Source organism: Budorcas taxicolor, chromosome 5, assembly GCF_023091745.1.
Source record: "Budorcas taxicolor isolate Tak-1 chromosome 5, Takin1.1, whole genome shotgun sequence".
Taxonomy (NCBI): domain Eukaryota; kingdom Metazoa; phylum Chordata; class Mammalia; order Artiodactyla; family Bovidae; genus Budorcas; species Budorcas taxicolor.
This window is the reverse complement of record NC_068914.1, coordinates 117,361,159-117,378,310: the sequence shown is the minus strand read 5'-3', so window position 1 is coordinate 117,378,310 and position 17,152 is coordinate 117,361,159. Positions and strand designations below refer to the sequence as shown.

The 17,152-nt window shown below is 42.5% G+C and overlaps 2 protein-coding genes across 4 annotated transcripts in view; both read right to left on the bottom strand.

Annotated features, from left to right (window-relative positions):
* Window positions 1–236, bottom strand: part of TOM1 (target of myb1 membrane trafficking protein) — a 40,209-nt gene extending 39,973 nt beyond the window's left edge. Inside the window, exon 1 of the mRNA XM_052639352.1 lies at window positions 103–236. Within this exon, the coding sequence (XP_052495312.1) occupies window positions 103–154 (52 nt within the window). The 5' untranslated portion in view covers window positions 155–236. The remainder of the gene's footprint in view (window positions 1–102) is intronic.
* A 5,414-nt stretch (window positions 237–5,650) lies between these two features.
* The window catches only part of HMGXB4 (HMG-box containing 4), a 32,145-nt gene continuing 20,643 nt past the window's right edge, over window positions 5,651–17,152 (bottom strand). For 2 of the 3 annotated variants that reach the window (XM_052640200.1, XM_052640199.1), the window contains exons 5-10: window positions 15,501–15,582; window positions 14,489–14,553; window positions 13,158–13,263; window positions 12,534–12,703; window positions 6,609–6,731; window positions 5,940–6,143 (exon numbers count right to left, since the gene is read on the bottom strand). In XM_052640200.1, coding sequence (XP_052496160.1) covers window positions 6,099–6,143; window positions 6,609–6,731; window positions 12,534–12,703; window positions 13,158–13,263; window positions 14,489–14,553; window positions 15,501–15,582 — 591 coding nt within the window. In that variant the 3' untranslated portion in view covers window positions 5,940–6,098. Of the gene's footprint in view, window positions 5,676–5,939; window positions 6,144–6,608; window positions 6,732–12,533; window positions 12,704–13,157; window positions 13,264–14,488; window positions 14,554–15,500; window positions 15,583–17,152 lie in introns of those variants that run through there. The other variant, XR_008199358.1, reaches the window with a different exon arrangement.

Here is a 17,152-nt window from a genome sequence, read left to right as displayed (position 1 = left end):
TGCCTCCCTCTGGTGTGTGACTCGGGACCTGGAGGTACCCTGGGGGGCCGGGGTCGAATGCGGAGTGCTGCGCTGGGCCTGCGCGGGGCCCCGGAGACTCACCGATGCGCTGTCCCACCGGAGAGCTGAACGGGTTCCCCAGGAGAAAGTCCATCGCCACTGCTGCCGCTGCCACCAAGCCGGGGAATCAGCTGACAGCAACCGCCAGCGCCGCGGACCCGTCACGTGATGCGCTGGACCGTCCTCGAGGAGGCGCGGCTGGGGCGGGGCAGAGGCAGTCTGGAGCCTAGACGCAGGCCCCGCCTCGGACGTGGAGTGTCGGCTCCCTGAGGCGGAGGGCGATGACCTCACTGCGGTTAACTAGGCGTCGGCGGACGTCACGCAGTACGTAGGGCGACGAGGGGGCGTGGGTTTCGCTAAGCCACGCCCCCACGCTTCCTGAAGGATTTAGGGGCGTGGTCTTTGAGCTCTTAACACCTGGAAAACCCAATCTTAGACCCGGGAAATGATTTGGGTGGGCTTCCCTTGTAGCTCAGTCAGTAAAGAATTTGCCTGCAGTGCAGGAGACCTGGGTTCGAACCTTGGGTTGGGAAGATCCCCTGGAGAAGGAAATGGCAACCCACTCCAGTATCCTTGTCTGGAAAATCTCATGGACAGAGGGACCTTGTGGACTGCAGTCCATGGGGTCGCAAAGAGTCGGGCACGACTGAGCGACTAACATACATAACATACATATATAAGGGTACCCAGCAAGCCGAGGCCAAAGCTCTAGCTCTCAGTCTAAGCCGCCGGGACCTCAGTATGACTACACATCCGCTGCTGGGGTTGATAGCCTCTCTGGCTTGTTGTCTCCCTACCCAGAGAGGACGCTTCCTGTTTGAGGCTGAGGTCTTCTGGCTGCAAAATGCTTCATGTTTGCAGCCCAGATTCCCTTACCTCAAATAGGAGGCAAGGGCCAAGGCTTTTCGAGACCTTGACACTGAGAGACAACTCAATGAGTTGCAGCTAGTGATGGGCTAGAGCTCAAGGTGGCAGAAAGCATACAAATGTTATGAGTGGGTCCTAGGACACATCTCTGCCATTCATTTACGGTGTGATTCAAACAGCAGGCTTCCATTTTCTCTGAATTCTGGAATTAGATCAAGGACTTCTAACCTTTATTTTCTTAGGTCACAGGATCCTTTGAGAAATTGTACAAAGCACTGGAGCATTTCTGAAGAAAAAAGGCAAGATAGAATTGTACCTCAGGGTGGTTCTGGGGTCCCTGAGGTACACCAGTGGACTCCAAGCTAAGAATCTCAAAGGCTTTCTCCAGCTTTGTAATTCAAATGTCTTCTTCCATGCTCCCGTGCGCCATGTTTCAGCTGTGTCACTTACTCATTAGATATCTTATCTATTGGTTATAGTTTTTTCCTTCTAATGGCATGCACTCCAAAAGATAAAATAACCACTGCTTTGGTAGTCTGAGCTACTGCAAGGTGCTTTAGTATCTATCGAACATATTTGTGAATTTTTAATTCGAAAGGCTAGTACACTTCACATATTTAGGATGATAGAAAACCTGAATTACAACTTTATCACTTCTTATGTTAACTGTTTGAGCAGTCAATAGGGTAGAAGAATTGATGCTTTGGAACTGTGGTGGAGAAGACTCTTGAGAGTCCCTTGGACTGCAAGATCAGCCCTGGGATTTCTTAGCTGACATCTTTATTGTACGATATAAAAGCTTTATTGAAATCATGTACTCCTGCGCTTTGAAGTGTTTTAATAATGGTCATGAGACATGTTAATATATGCCCAGTCCCCCAGTAGTCTAGATGCTCCTTGAGTCGGGGATGCTATGTCTGTTTCTCTCACTGTTGTCCAGCATGATGACTAATGCTTGAAAATTTAAATTAGCAGTGGCATTTAGCCTATAAAGGGGGGATGTGCACTTATGACCATTTTCATGTCAGGTAGGTACCTTCCTTTTTTTTTCATTTAAGCATATTGCTTGTTAGTATGGCATGTATTTAGCATGATTTTCCTTTGGATTCTTCCATTAATCTTTAATATCCATCCCTATGTTGGATGACTGGAAGTTCTTGCCCTCTTGCATCACTCTGGTTTGAAGTGATCATAGGCAGATCTTGGCTTTACTACAGAGAATAGAACAGCCATAAGTTTTATCCTTCATGGTAAGAAAGCAGAAACAACCCACATACCCCCAAACAGGGAGTGAAATTATATTAACTCCATGCAGACAGAAAGTTGTACAGCTATTAAATTAGAAATGGAAGTGTGTAGATTTTGTCAATACAATAAATAGTAACGTAAATGGCAAACATTAAGTGCAGTACAAAACTATGTCTTCAAACTATTTCCTAACAGGGAAAAAACTCATTTAGTAAATAGTCTTTAATTTTTCCTTTTAAGCGTTTTAGCAATATCAATATTAAATGCCTTACTATGGATAAAAATGTTGAAGTCCCTTAAGATTGACAATGCATAAATGTAATATAATTGATTATAACCTTTAAGTACATCTAAACAAAATAATTAAGATTATAACCTTTAAGTACATTTAAACAAAAAATTTAAGATACTCTGCTTCCAAAATTTAAAGACCATAGTATGACAAGAAAAGTGAGATCCCTATAGCAAAGTCCAGCTAGGACAAAAGAACATTTGGACAATGAAAAGTTCTGACAGTTTTCCTGCAATCACATTTGCTCAGGACTGCAGATAATGGAGAAGGATTCCGATGAATTACATACAGTTTAAATTCGAAGGTGGCTTGGGGTAGAAGAATTGATGCTTTTGAACTGTGGTGTTGGAGAAGACTCTTGAGAGTCCCTTGGACTGCAAGGAGATCCAACCCGTCCATTCTGAAGGAGATCAGCCCTGGGATTTCTTTGAAGGGAATGATGCTGAAGCTGAAACTCCAGTACTTTGGCCACCTCATGCGAAGAGTTGACTCATTGGAAAAGACTCTGATGCTGGAAGGGATTGGGGGCAGGAGGAGAAGGGGACGACAGAGGATGAGATGGCTGGATGGCATCACGGACTCGATGGACGCGAGTCTGAGTGAACTCTGGGAGTTGGTGATGGACAGGGAGGCCTGGCGTGCTGCGATTCATGGGGTCGCAAAGAGTCGGACACGACTGAGTGACTGAACTGAACTGAACTGGGGTAGAAGAGAGCCTCGGCTTTGGGGTTTGCTGTTCCAGTGTGCTTATTCTGGCTTTGCCATTTACTTAGCTGTTTAAACTCAGGGAAAGTGCTTTCCTGTACCTGTCTCCTCTTTTGTAAAAGGGGATAATATTGATAAAGCTTTGGGGGAGGATTAAGTGCAATAAAATATGCAAAGCACTCTCTTCATTCAGCAATATGGTGATCTCTTTCTTGCTGCCTCTCTGTAAGAAGTGAGGCTTACAGCCAATATTTTGCTATTTATGACTGTTTATGACTATTTGCTATTTATGACTATTAACACCTAGTGTTTGCATTGAAAATTTTACCTTGAAAGGTCTAATCTCATATATTAGATGTTCACAGTATTACTAAACGTACATGTCAGGCTGGCTGGCTGCAAGGCTTGGAGACAGGGAAGTGACATTAACACTTATAGACAGGACTGTAGATACCTATAAAAATTAAGTTATTTATCCAATCCAGTGTAACTCAGCAAATCAGAACAGTGCTGAAACACATGATTTAGCACACAATTTGAATGTGACTCTTATACAAGATTGATAGATATTTGACTTAGGCCAATAATGTAATGTGCATACAATTTCATTTGTCAGTGAAGATAGCTACACTTACAGAGCCACTGGGTTTGCAATTAGCAAAAGAGAAGATGAAAGTCCTCAATGTAAAAGTTAATAGAAACAGAGCAAGATGTTTGTTAGGAAGATAGCTTTGATCAGAAACTTGACCTCTATTCCAGATGGGCTTTTTTTTTTTTCAAATGTGAAAGACAGGTTTAAAATTTCATAGGAACTTTGGTTAGCCACAGGAAAAAGATAGCTGACACTGGACTACAAATATTAAAAATGTGATTTTTAATAATATAAGTACAAAATTTTATTTCTTTATACAACTGTAATGGGATTTGGATCAAACTGCTAGAATTTATTTAAAAAACAAAATAAAACAATGATATAAAAACTGCAAGAAGGTCTGAATCCAAAGTTTTTCCGCTAATAGTACCAAATACCACAAGGAACAGATTATTATACAAATGTGTACAAATTTTAAATACAAATACAATAGGGTTGGACTTTAAAGGAAAACAAACAAAAAGCAGGCTCTCGTCAAGACTTCGTTAATGTGTACAGATGACAATGGTGGGACTGACTTCTCTCTGTACTAATCCATGTCTCTGAGGCCCCTTCCTTGATGCCCTGTGTCCAACAGGAAACTGGCATGGGTAGAGAGGAGGTGTGTGGCAAGCACTGACACATGAAACCAAACCAGGATTTCTGCTCTTCGTAATTTTGGTTCCCAGACGTTCCTGTTCCCTTCTGTTCCCCCAGTTCAATCTCAAAGCTGCTCTGAGGTGAGAAAGGCATTTGGCAGCCAGAATACCTTTAAGGAACACAGCCCCGTGGCCACAGGGATGGGAAGGAAGGATGGAAGGAGTTACACAGGATGCAGGCTGGGGGCACTATCCTCAAAGATCGACTCTGATGCCTCAGTGCTCCATCCAGGCCAAGGGAAGCAAGCAGTCACCTCAGAGCTTGGTTTTGATGTGGACTCGCACAAAATTTAAGAACAACCATGAATGGCTCAGCTGTTTTCTTTGGAACTGGGAAGCAAAATCTGGTTCTTTGGAAATGAGGGCAGCTGGGAATGGTAACATTCCTTTTTATTTCACTTTCTTGACATTATTTAATTGTAAAGAACTAGAATCCCAACATAATGATTCCGTCTTGAGGCACGATACCTTAAAGTGTGGGTGATCTGGAGTTTGCAGAGGAGGCCAGAGGAAGGAGGAGAGGAAGAAATGACAAATCTAGTCTCTTCCACATGCTGTTGCTGGTGGAGGCTCTTGTTTTTTAAATTATATATACAGAAATTTACAGGATAAATTAAAATCTAAGGGAGTTTAAAGAGTTAAATACACATAATTAAAACACATTCATACTCGCACATAAATAAACCTACATGAGAACACAGTACTTTTTTTTTCTTTTCTTTTGCAATTCGCTTATGTGTGGAATGCGAAACGCCATGTATCTGGCCAGCAGGGGAGCCAAAGAGAAGATCCCAGGAATTAGGCTGGGCAAAGCTCACCTTCCCAACAACCAAGAGGGAGAACTGTGAGCTGAGCTGATGCTGCCCATGGAAGATACCAGCTCTTGGTGATGCAGACCAAATGCTCTGGATCAGCTCACAGTACAGACTGTGCAACTGGTGACACTGATGGCTTTACCCACTCCAGGGCTCACAAAACTCCTTGGCCCAGACAGAGGCTGCCAGTGGTACCAATGATTACAATAAGTATTGAGACGTGGACACCGACAGAGCAGGAATTGGAATGAACCCTCTACTAAGTTCACTTAGGCCATCACAATAACTTTCCGGTGGGAACGATGTTATCGCCTCCCACCTAGGTCACTTCAAGTTGAAAAGCTTTGTATTTTCAGTTAACTGACGTCTTCCCATAATCTTTCCCATTACATTTCAGACTGTAAGACAGGTAAGGCAAATGGTCAGTGATGGGTCTGGAGGTACAACTGAGTTTGGAAAAAAAATCACATTTTAGCCAACCTTACTGTGATGCACTAGGCATCCAAAACTAGCCCCCAGCCCCCAAGTTACATTGATTTTTAAGGCAGATTTATCCACCACAGGAGAAGAAAGAATTCCAAGCCCATATTCATGCCAAGGTTTCCTCTTGGCTAAACTTTTGCCATTCATAAAATTATTAAAAGCAAAGTACTTACAGTCCTATGTATATATTTTACATTTTACATATATATATATATATGTGCATATATATAAAAATTTAAAACCTACACCCAGAGGCAAGTGAAGGGATCTGGAACAGTCACATACACACAAGCCAGCAACAGGGCAGGATAAGGTTTCTGTCCCAAGAGTCTTTGCTGTCACAGTCCAGGCATGATGTAAGCAATGTTGTCTAGTGTGTTTGACTGCAAAACAAGGGGAAAAGTTTCAGTTGAAGAGTACTTTACCTTAGTTCCCTGAGACATATTTCTTTGTTTAGGGGAGAGAGATCAGAAAAGGAGTCTGGAGTTAGAGAAAACAGGGAGAGAGGATGGTATTCTGTTGTCTGTTATGCCGGGAGCTTTTCTGCTGATGTCGCCCATTAATCCTAGTAAAGCAGTGGCAGCAGACTCTCTTCATCTCTGGAAGAGCAAATAGGAAACACAGGCGGTGCAGTGCCTTAGGGGCTACACTGCTTCTCTCCAGAGGAGAGAAATCTTAGGAAATGGTGCGTCTGCGGTTTCACTGAGGGTCCAGTGCACATTCAACAGTCAGTGTCACGTTCCGTCGGCTGACAGCAGTGCAGTATCCAGGAAGCTTTAAGAGCCTGGGCCTGATAGGGCTCCCAAGGGTCTGGCCCCTCCTAAATCCCAGGAAACAAGGAAACTTACCAAGACCTGTTTGGGACAGCCGTTCAACTCAGGTAGTTGTGTGGTCAGACACGCCAAGGGGCCAAGTGCACAGATGATGGAGTCCAGAAGCACGGACAGACTGCCGGACACAGCCACCATGCCCTGAAAGGAAGAGCGTGAGAGGAGGAGGTTGCGGCCTGCATCACACTCGTGAGGCTCCCTCCAGGCCCTGGGTACTTCCTCACATGGCTCTCTGAGTCTGGGGCAGTTTCAGGAAACTTGCGGCAGAAATGGAAGGTTTCTGCTTTGGTAACTCAATACACTCCAGGTTTCTGCTTTGGTAACTCAATACACTCCAGGTTTCCTGTCTATATTTCTAACCCGTTGCATCCTCTGTGAAACCTTGGGTTGGTCACTTAGAAAGAGTGGGGGCTGGGCGGGGAACAACCCTACACTTAAAAATATTAAAAAAGGCCTCACCTATTGTGGAGAACTGCTGGCAAGATTTGTAGAGGTCATGAATGCAAAAGTTATTTTTCTCATGAACTCCAAAAATATAGCTCAAATGTGATAACCATGAGAATTCTACACGTTAATGTTTAATATAAGCACACACACACAAATTCTCCACATATGTAGCTTTTGACAGGTGAGGATACCACTTTTCTGTTCTTTTTAAAATTTAACCTCTCCTAGAATTAATACTGTTTGTTATCTCTGTGATTCAAAGAGATAAGAAATAAGATTGCTTGCTGCAAATACGGCTGCCGAGCTCGTGTAATCTGCTTCAACTAGGAGTACTGTGAGGGTATGTGACCTAGAAGGCAGTGTAGCAGAGTCCGTCAGAGAAGGAGCTCTGGGCTTCAGACAGCTGGGTTCAGAACCTGGCTATCTCACTCACTGAAAGGGGCAAGTTGCTTTCTAGGCTGTGTCTGTACTAACAGTACTAACAGCATCTGCAGCAAGGAGGGGATTAAGTGAGATAACAGATGTAAAGTATTTGGGGGTGGTTCTTGCTACCTGGTAACTGCTCAGAAAGTATCCATAGTGCTTACTACTATTACCAACATCTTCATCTCCAAAACTGCATTTCAGGCTTCCTGCTAGATTTTCCGTTTTGGGTATTTCTCAATCTCAACACACTGTAAAGAGAAATAACCTACCGTTCCTCCTAGCATTCCTTCCTCTGCTAAAGTCATCATCACTCACACACCTGCCCAGTCTCAAAGCCTTGCCACCACTGACTTTTCTCTCCCTTCATTCTCCTTGTCCAATGTCTCCCCCTACTTCCAAGTCAGAAAATAAAGCAAAGGGTTACAAGAATGGGCCCTGAGGTCATGCCACCAAAGTCAAGGCTCCATTTCAGCACTTAGGGGCTAAATTCCAGAGAGAGTTCCTTAATCTGAAAGTCTATTCTTCCTTCTGTAAAATAAGGGAACAACACAAATTCTGTTTTACAAAACACACAATGTGAATTAAATGAGAGACTCTATGTATAGCACTCACAAAACTGCCTGAGTGAGAGTTCAATGAAAGATAGCCAAGTAATAGTATTACTCCATACTTTAACAGTTAATTAGAGGTAATATCAGGAGAAGGCAATGGCACCTCACTCCAGTACTCTTGCCTGGAAAATCCCATGGATGGAGGAGCCTGGTGGGCTGTGGTCTATGGGGTCGCTAAGAGTCACTTTTCACTTTCATGCATTGGAGAAGGAAATGGCAACCCACTCCAGTGTTCTTGCCTGGAGAATCCCGGGGACGGGGGAGCCTGGTGGGCTGCCATCTATGGGGTCGCACAGAGTTGGACACGACTGAAGCGACTTAGAAGCAGCAGCAGCAGAGGTAATATTTTCTGTCTGACTCTCCCAATAAGCATCCTGAGGGTAGAAACCAAGTCCTATTCTTTTTTATATCCTCCCAATAACTACTGGGGTTCTGTATAGTGTAATCCCCCAATAAATATTTGAATTAAATTAAAATCTTTGTCACGTCTAGACTATTGTTATAACGTTTCCCTAATTCTGCTGTCTTCACTCTCAATCGAAAGTAGAAGATATTCTCAAAGAAAATCAAATGAGAGCTGTGATCATTCCTTCTACTCAAAACATCCCTGAAGCTCCTGAGCCCTCATTTCCTTCTGCAACTTGTACTGGGCCCTTCATAGTTCAGCCTTCCCCCACCTTGTGCACTGGATGTTCTAGTTTTTAATCATTTAAGCAATAAAACCCTTTGAAAAGAAAACCTCAAGTGGAACCCTAATACATAAAAGAGTTAAAAGATCTGGTGAAGGTAGGAATGGGGGTTAAGAGCCCCACTAGGTCTCTTCTGACCCATCTCGGCAGAAGATGCCAGGGCTGAGAAGCACATGTGCACTGCGGTCTTGGTTTAGGATACCATCTCCATGATGCAAGTCCTGCCTGTCCTTCCGGGTCCTGATGGAACCCCACTTCCCTTTCAGAGCCTCTCCTGACCCCCTAACTCTGCTCTAACTGCTTCAGGTGGCAGAGCTGTAGAATGGCAGCAGACTGCACAGTGGGACAAGCTAAGCTTGTTCACAGTGAGTTGTGTAGACTTATAATAATGGTCACAATTATATTAGGCTTCAGGTATTCAATTTTAAATGAGCAACTGTATAAGTCAATGCTCCTTGAAGTGTAGTAGTTTACTAATTTCAGGTGGCATACAGGTGAACATTAATCAGTTGATAATGCACATCCATTTTTCTAATGTACATTAGAAAAAAGATTAGAATACCACACTTGTGATATCCAGGATATCACTGTGAAAGCATGGATAAATTTATTTAAATAAAAACACACAATAGGTAACAGTATAAGTGGTCTGAGGAAATTGCAAAATTGTGAAGATATATGCAAATCATTAAAGTCTGGGGAGAAGTGGATTAGAAGGGGAATTACTGCTTACTGCTGACACATTGTTGTTGTTTAGTTACTAAATTGTGTCCAATTCTTTGCAACCTCATGGACTGTAGCCTGCCAACCTCCGTTGTCCATGGAATTTCCCAGGCAAGAATACTGGAGTGGGTGGCCATTCCCTTCTCCAGGGGATCTTCCTGACCCAGGGACTGAACCCTCGTCTCCTACAATGGCAGACAGCTTCTTTACTGTTCAGTCACCAGGGAAGTCCACTGCAGATACATACGGGGTCTCTCTTGGGGGTAGTGGAAATGATCTGGCATTAGACAGAGGTAATGGAGCCAGAAATCTGTGCATATACTAAAAGCCACTGAATTCTACATTTTAAAAGGGTAAACTTTATGGTTGTTGCTGTGTTAGTCACTCAGTTATGTTCAACTCTTTGCGACCTCATGGACTGTAGCCTGCCAGGCTCCTCTGTCCATGGAATTCTCCAGGCAAGAATACTGGAGTGGGTTGCCATTCCCTTCCCCAGGGATCTTCCCAACCCAGGGATTGAACCTGGGTCTCCTGCACTGCAGGCAGACTCTTCATAGTCTGAGCCATGGTAGTTATATTTCAATGACTGTTCCTTATGTTTTTAAAAAAAGTGGAATGGAGGGTCTGCAATGTAATTTTCCCCTTTTCAGTCAATACAGACATGTAACCCTTCCGTGGCAACTGCTCACAGAAGCTGGCTTGTTTTATTGGCTAATTTTGTATCTATTTTATCTTTCCAGTTACACTGCAAGTTTCTTGATGATATGAAATCATCAGGAAACTATTAGGAATTCTCCTCCTCCCAGTTTTTGGAATTATGCCTAAGTATTCAACAAGTATTTGCTAAACTAAAAGGAGATGGCAGGGAAAATCTGTAATATGGGAGGTGAATTTTATTGTTCAGTCGCTCAGTCGTGTCTAACTCTTTGCAACTCCATGGACTGCAGGATGCCAGGTTTCCTTGTCCTTCAACATCTCCCGGAGTTTGCTCAAACTCATGTCCATTGAATTGGCGATGCCATCCAACCATGTCTTCCTCTGTCATCCCCTTCTGCCTTCAATCTTTCCCAGCATCAGGGTCTTTTCCAGTGAGTCAGGCTCTTCGCATCAGGTGGCCAAAGAACTGGAGCTTCAGTGTCAGTCCTTCCAATGAATATTCAGGATTGATTTCTGTTAGGATTCACTGGTTTGATCTTCTTGCAGTCCAAGGGACTCTCAAGAGTCTTCTCTAGCACCACAGTTTGAGGGTATCAATTCTTCAGTGCTCAGCCTTTTTTATTGTCCAGCTCTCACAACCACACAAGACTACTGGAAAAACCATAGTACTGACTATACAGACCTTTGTCAGCAAAGTAATGTCTCTGCTTTTTATTAATACACCGTCTAGGTTTGACATTGCTTTTCTTCCAAGGACAAGTAACTTTTAATTTCATGGCTACAGTCACTGTAACTTTTTTTGAAACATAAGAATATCTAAATATGAGAAATAAGTAAGGGTCCCAGAATATTTTCTTCTAGAAATATCTATATCCATTCAAATATCCGAGCCTACCAGGAAGTGTCTCTTTTTGACACTTACTAAATTTTGAGAAATTAGCCACAGAATTTAGACAAAGCTTCATCTCTTGTGGCCTCTGGCATTTTATTTGTTGAATAGTAATTCAACTTCCACATAAAAGCAAGTGGGTAGTTTTATATTTCTATACTGACTTCTCAGCTTAAAAATGGCTTTAGGAACGGAGACTGATTTCTTTACTGCAATGTCCTACTAGGACCCGGTGGAAACCTGAAATCCTACACCACTGAGTTAGCCAGGGGACAGTATGATTAGAAGTGGAATATGGTAACAGAAATGGAACATGACAGTTTTGCAGGTTAAATGATTTTGAAACTGAAGCTTAAAAGGACAAAGATCTCCTTAGGGTATACAACACTGTATAATTCAAGTGCAGAGTAATGAAGAGCTTGGACACCTCAATCTCCCCGTTTGCTACCTATCTTCAAAGCTGTAGAGGAACTCTTACTCCCCTGGATAATCTAACCTGTCTATTCAAAACCTTGCTGGAAATGCATAGAAAAATCCTAATTCTCTTGGAAGTAAAAATGATGAAAGTTTCCATGGGATTTGGACTAATTTTTCAAAAATAAAAGTGAGTTGTAGGGTTATATGTCAATTATTTCTCTATAAAACAGAGGGGAGGGAGAGGAAGTGTCAGGGTAATTTTCTTTTGTGTCATTGTTTCAGTAGAAAACTATCAGTGTAAGCTTTGAGAGCCAGCTTCCAAATCTCTAGGTGTTTCTATTACCATCCCATTTCTTTAAAAAAATTTATTTATTTTTAATTGGAGGATAATGGCTTTACAATGTTGTGATGGCTTCTTCTATACAACAATGTGAATCAGCCACAGGTATACACATCTCCCCTCCCTCTTGAACCTACCCTCCACCCCCTACCTCGTCCCACTCCTCTAGGTTGTTACGGAGCACCAGGCTGAGCTCCGTGTTACATAGCAGCTTCCCACTAGCTATCTATTTTATGTACGGTAAGGTATGTGTTTCAATTTTGTTGTCTCTATTTGTCCCGCCGACTCGTTGCCCTGCTCCGTTCAGAGGTCTGCTCTCCATGTCTGCATCTCTAGTCTTGCCTGCCAACAGGTTCATCAGTAACATTTTTCTAGAGTCCATATATATGCATTAATAAACGGTGTTTGTTTTTCTGATGTACTTCACCCTGTGTAACAGGCTTTAGGTTCATCATCTCAGTAAAACTGACTCAAAATTCGTTCCTTTTTATGGCTGAGTAATGTTTCACTGTATATACGTACCACAGCTCCTTTATCCATTCATCTGTCAGCGGGCATCCAGGTTGCTTCCATGTGCTGGCTGTTGTAAACAGTGCCGCAGTGAGCACTGCCACTCCCCTTATCACTGTGTCCTGAGCACCCGGTGTAGCAGCACACAGCAGTTGCTCACTGCGTGTATGTGGAATGAGCACATGGGTCCAGACTCTACCAGCAGCTGGAGCTTGCTGCTGATGGTGCCCTTACCTCAGTTTCCTGCAGGCGGTGTCCGATGAGGCTCAGGGACTCTCCCAGCAGCTGGAGGTGAGCAGCCACATCAATGGGCTCTGTCTCAGGAGCTTTGGCTGGCGAGGCAGGTAACAGCATGGCGGTGGGAGGGGATTTCTTCTGGGGTGACAGTACTCCCATAGAAGCAGCTGAGAACAGAGAAGAAACAGAGCGATAAAGCTTGCCCAGGGCCTTGAACCACAGAACTGTTCTTCCTGGTTTTCCCTTTTTATGAGCTCCACCAGGCATACGCTAAAACTGTAGACTGCAGGTCGGATCTGGCTAGTAACTTACTTTGTATGGCCTGTGAGCTAAGAACGGTTTTAGATTTTAAAATGGTTGTTGTAGAAGAAATAAAAATACATGACAGAGAATGCATATGGATCTCAGACCTAAAATATGTATTCTCTGGTCCTTTACAGAAAAGTGTGCTGACTCCTGACTTAACATTTTCTAAATATTGGGGGCAACCTTTAATATCTGGTATCTGGATATCAAGATCTGCTCCTCATATAGGCCACTCTCCCCATTTCTTAGTAAAGAAGCAAAATTCACAGAGCTGTGGGGAAGAGAATGAAAAGAGGAGAAGGATGTGGTCATTACCTTTCACTTTCATGGAACCTTCTGAGCTGGATGCTTTTCTTTTCACAGTTGTAGCTTCTGCTTTGTTCTGTTTGTGTTGTAGATACTGAGCTTTTTGCTTCCAAACCTGCAATCAGATCAGGGCAAAAATAAATTTCAAAGGGCAAAAAACTGAAAGGGAAAGCAGTCATGGAAGAACAGAATGAAGAAAAGAAAAGGAACAGTGGAGGGGAGCAGACAGAGGATTAGTGTTTCTTTTTAAGCTGGAAGGTCACTGCACAGGCTTCAGGCAGTGGAGACAGCAGCATCTCAGGCGAGGACTAGGCACATCCTTCAGTGCTACTGCTCAGACGGCAGCATGCACTCTGCGATCCCTCTACCTAAGGCTGGAATGTAAAAATCACAGAGGAAACCTCTGGCTCACCTTTATGTCCATCTAGTTTAAATATTTCTTCTAACCTGTCGGCTCGCAACACCAACAGTAGGATAACAATGACACAAAACCCAGAAACTAAAGATAATCTACCTGGGTGAAAAATACATGTCATCTCACCTAGGTGAGCAGTACCTTAAATAAAGCAAAATGGAAATTCTAATTCCTAGACCAGCTTTACATCATCTGACTGTAAGTGACTGTGAGTGATTCAGGTATGACTATATCATTGTCTTATTAGTGTTTTGATAGGGCGGTATATTATTTGGTAATGGTTGATGGAGGTGATGACCCAGAACCTATCTTCCTAATAAACACACTGTCCCATGTTTTTATTATTTGCTGTGACTATGGACCTCTTTCCTCAGTTCTCAGACCATAGCTAACTACTAGCTATAGTCAGGGGCTCTGACTTTAGATCCTCTTTTAACACGTATCATTGCCCAAGGCAGGTCATCTTTTGGCTCAAACGTAAGGTTGCTGAGAAAAAAAATTAGATGAGGTTAGAAGACAGCCTCCCTGCAGCTAAATCCTCACCTAGAGTGAACTGGCACCAACTTGTTTACTGACCTCTAAGCCATTTTCCACCAATCTATAATTTTTCTTTTTTTCCCTATTTTCAGTGTTAGGGATTTCGGACTTCGCCAGGGGCTCAGAGGTAAAAGAATCTGCCTGCCAATGCTGAAGACATGGGTTTGATTCTTGGGTCAGGAAGATCCCCTGGAGAAGGCTATGGCAACCCACTCTAGTATTCCTGCCTGGGAAATCCCATGGACAGAAGAGCCTGGTGGGCTACAGTCCATGGGGAAGCAAGAGTCAGACATAACTGAACAACTGAACAACAACAACAACATAAGAGGATTACACACTTTGGAAGGACAGAGCAATGAGAAATGTGTCTGTGATAAAGTCTGCTTACCAGTTTGTCCTTCTCTGGCAACTGCTTCCACACCTCAGCCAGTTTTTTACTCAGTTCCCCAAAATCTGGCACAAAAGAGTAAAAAAACCCGGGAAAACTGAATACAGTAAAGGTTTAACCATAAGCAAAACAGAAGGCTGAATAGAACAAAAACTAGGAAGATGGTTTTGAAGATCAGATTTAAATAGCACAAGACTCTTTCAGAAAACCAAACCAAACCCCACCACTTCCCTTGGGTCTTTTATAGAAGGAAGGAGCTGTTTGGGTCGCTATGAGACAGGCTCAAAATCTCACACATCTACTCTTTAACGATTTATGCCTGATGCATCGTATTGGTATCTTTTAATATGATCCCATGAAACATGGCTTATCTACTTAGGTTAAAGAAAAAATGTTATGTAGGATTTGATAAGAAATGTTAGGTTTTTACCAAATTTCTGAGAGCTCAGAAACAAAGGAGAATTTCTCTAGAGCAGCTCAGAAGCAATCTTTCAGATGTGTAATACTGTGCTCCCCACATTGTAGAGCAAGCTCACACTTTATAAAGCACATCTGAGTCTTTTCTGATGCTTCATGTGTGCCTCACAACAGCCCTGGTGAGAGGGCTGAGAAGCTAGTCCACACTCTAGGCAGATGAGATTTGTAGATGTTACCTGACTTGTCCAAGGGCTGAGGTGTAGCGTTCTCACCTTACCAACTTCGATATAGAGACAAATAACGAATAATGTAATATGTCATCTCCACAACTCCAACCCTATACCCAAGAGGCAGTCTGGGGAAAAAGTCAACTGTAGAAGAATCTTGGAAAGAAACAACTGTATGTTTACATACTATGCTTTTGGACAGGGTGTACTAAGGCAAAATCTAAAGTGACTTGTATAGTTGAGGAGAGAAATGAGATTTGTGTCCTTTTCAGACCATGGGAAGAACTTCGCCTGCTGACTGAATTAACTGCCTTGCTTCAAAGACAGACATGGAAAGTACGAACACTAAAAATGAGAAATGTTCTCACCTATGCCTGGATGGTCAGCCACAATGGTTACACGGTACTCCTTGCAGAACACTTGGTAGGCCGACATGTTCTTCTTTTTTGGCTAGTACCACATAAAAATAGAACAGGGTAAGACTTAATCAGAAGCCAAGTTGAACAACTTTGCGTCTATGAGAACAAAGCAGAAAAGTGACCTGCACTTTTTCCTCAAGGGTCCTAAATTGCCAACCAACTTTCCTTAAACAGGATAATTATTAAACCATGTCACTTATGACTCAGAGATGAGTAACAGTTTTACTTTCAGAAGGTAAAAACCAGATGCTGATTTTTAGATTTTTCAGGTTGTTGCAGCTCCTTGATAATTGTTTGTAAAGCTCTTCATTCATCCTACAAATGTTACCTAATTCTTTTAGAATTGAGTGCTAAGCAAATCTACCTCTCCTGGGGTAGCTATTTTTCATCTTTAAAATAAGAACCACATAACTTTCCTTTACTTTGGGGCTAGAAAATCAAGAGCCAAATTTACGTTCATATTGTGCCTCTGGTTTTCATTTGTTCTTCTTTCTTTTGGTTCTGTGGCATGTGGGATCCTAGTTCTCCAACCAGGGATCGAACCTGCGCCCCCTGCATTGGATGTGCAAAGTCTTAAACACTGGATCACCAGGGAAGTCCCTGGCTTTGATTTCTAATCTTAAAATTTTCTTGATCCTGCTTTGACTGTCACTTGTAGTTTATTGTTATTTTATTGTTCACATTCTTGTGGTCCAAAGGTGAAAAGTAAATAAATAACTGAGGACAATTCTTTGGTACTCAATGTAAGATGAACCTCTTTCACATCAACAAAGTGCTTTGTACTACTTGAAGTATGTTTATGCTTCATTGAATTATGACAATTTCAAAAGCAACACAGGATTTTTGAGAAATAAGCTTTTAAAACCAACCAAGTGTATATAAAACAGAAGGTATTATACATTACCATGCATTCCATTTTACAATTAACCATAAACTTGGAAGAAAAAAGTTTTCCTACCTGAAAAGGCACATTAGATAGCACCTGTCCAACCCCCTCACTTTGAGGATGAAGAAAAGGAAACTCAGAAAAATAGTGACTTGTCTGGGTCCTGCAGCTATGCCGGCTGTAACACCAGAATGGCTACAACCCAGGCACCTGAACTTTAGGGCTATGCACTATGGGCCAAGGGAAAAATACATTGCTTCCTTACAGAAAAAGTTACTATTTCAGACTAAAAGATTATCCCTTTATAACTTTTATCTAATATACTGAGATGTTTTCAGTCTGGCTTTCCTTACAACCTCATTTGTAAGTATCAAAGTACAATGATTGGTCCTCCACCTCCTTCCAAGATAGTCCTTTCTGGTCCTGCAAGTTATTATAACCACATGAATGTCTGGTGCTTTAAAAGCTGCTGGAAACTTTTCTTTGCCTCAAGAGTTATATTTTACAATCAAAACAAAACAACAAACAACACCGTGCCTGTCTCATGACTTCAGAGCTGCACCTTGTTTAAAACAAAGTCTAATCACGCACTTTGGGTTCACCTGACTTAATTCTTAATATTGTTTTCATAAAACCACTATCCTCAAAGACCAAAGGCTAGCCAACACTTTTTTTGTTGTTCAGTCGCTCAGTTGTGTCCAACTCTTTGTGACCC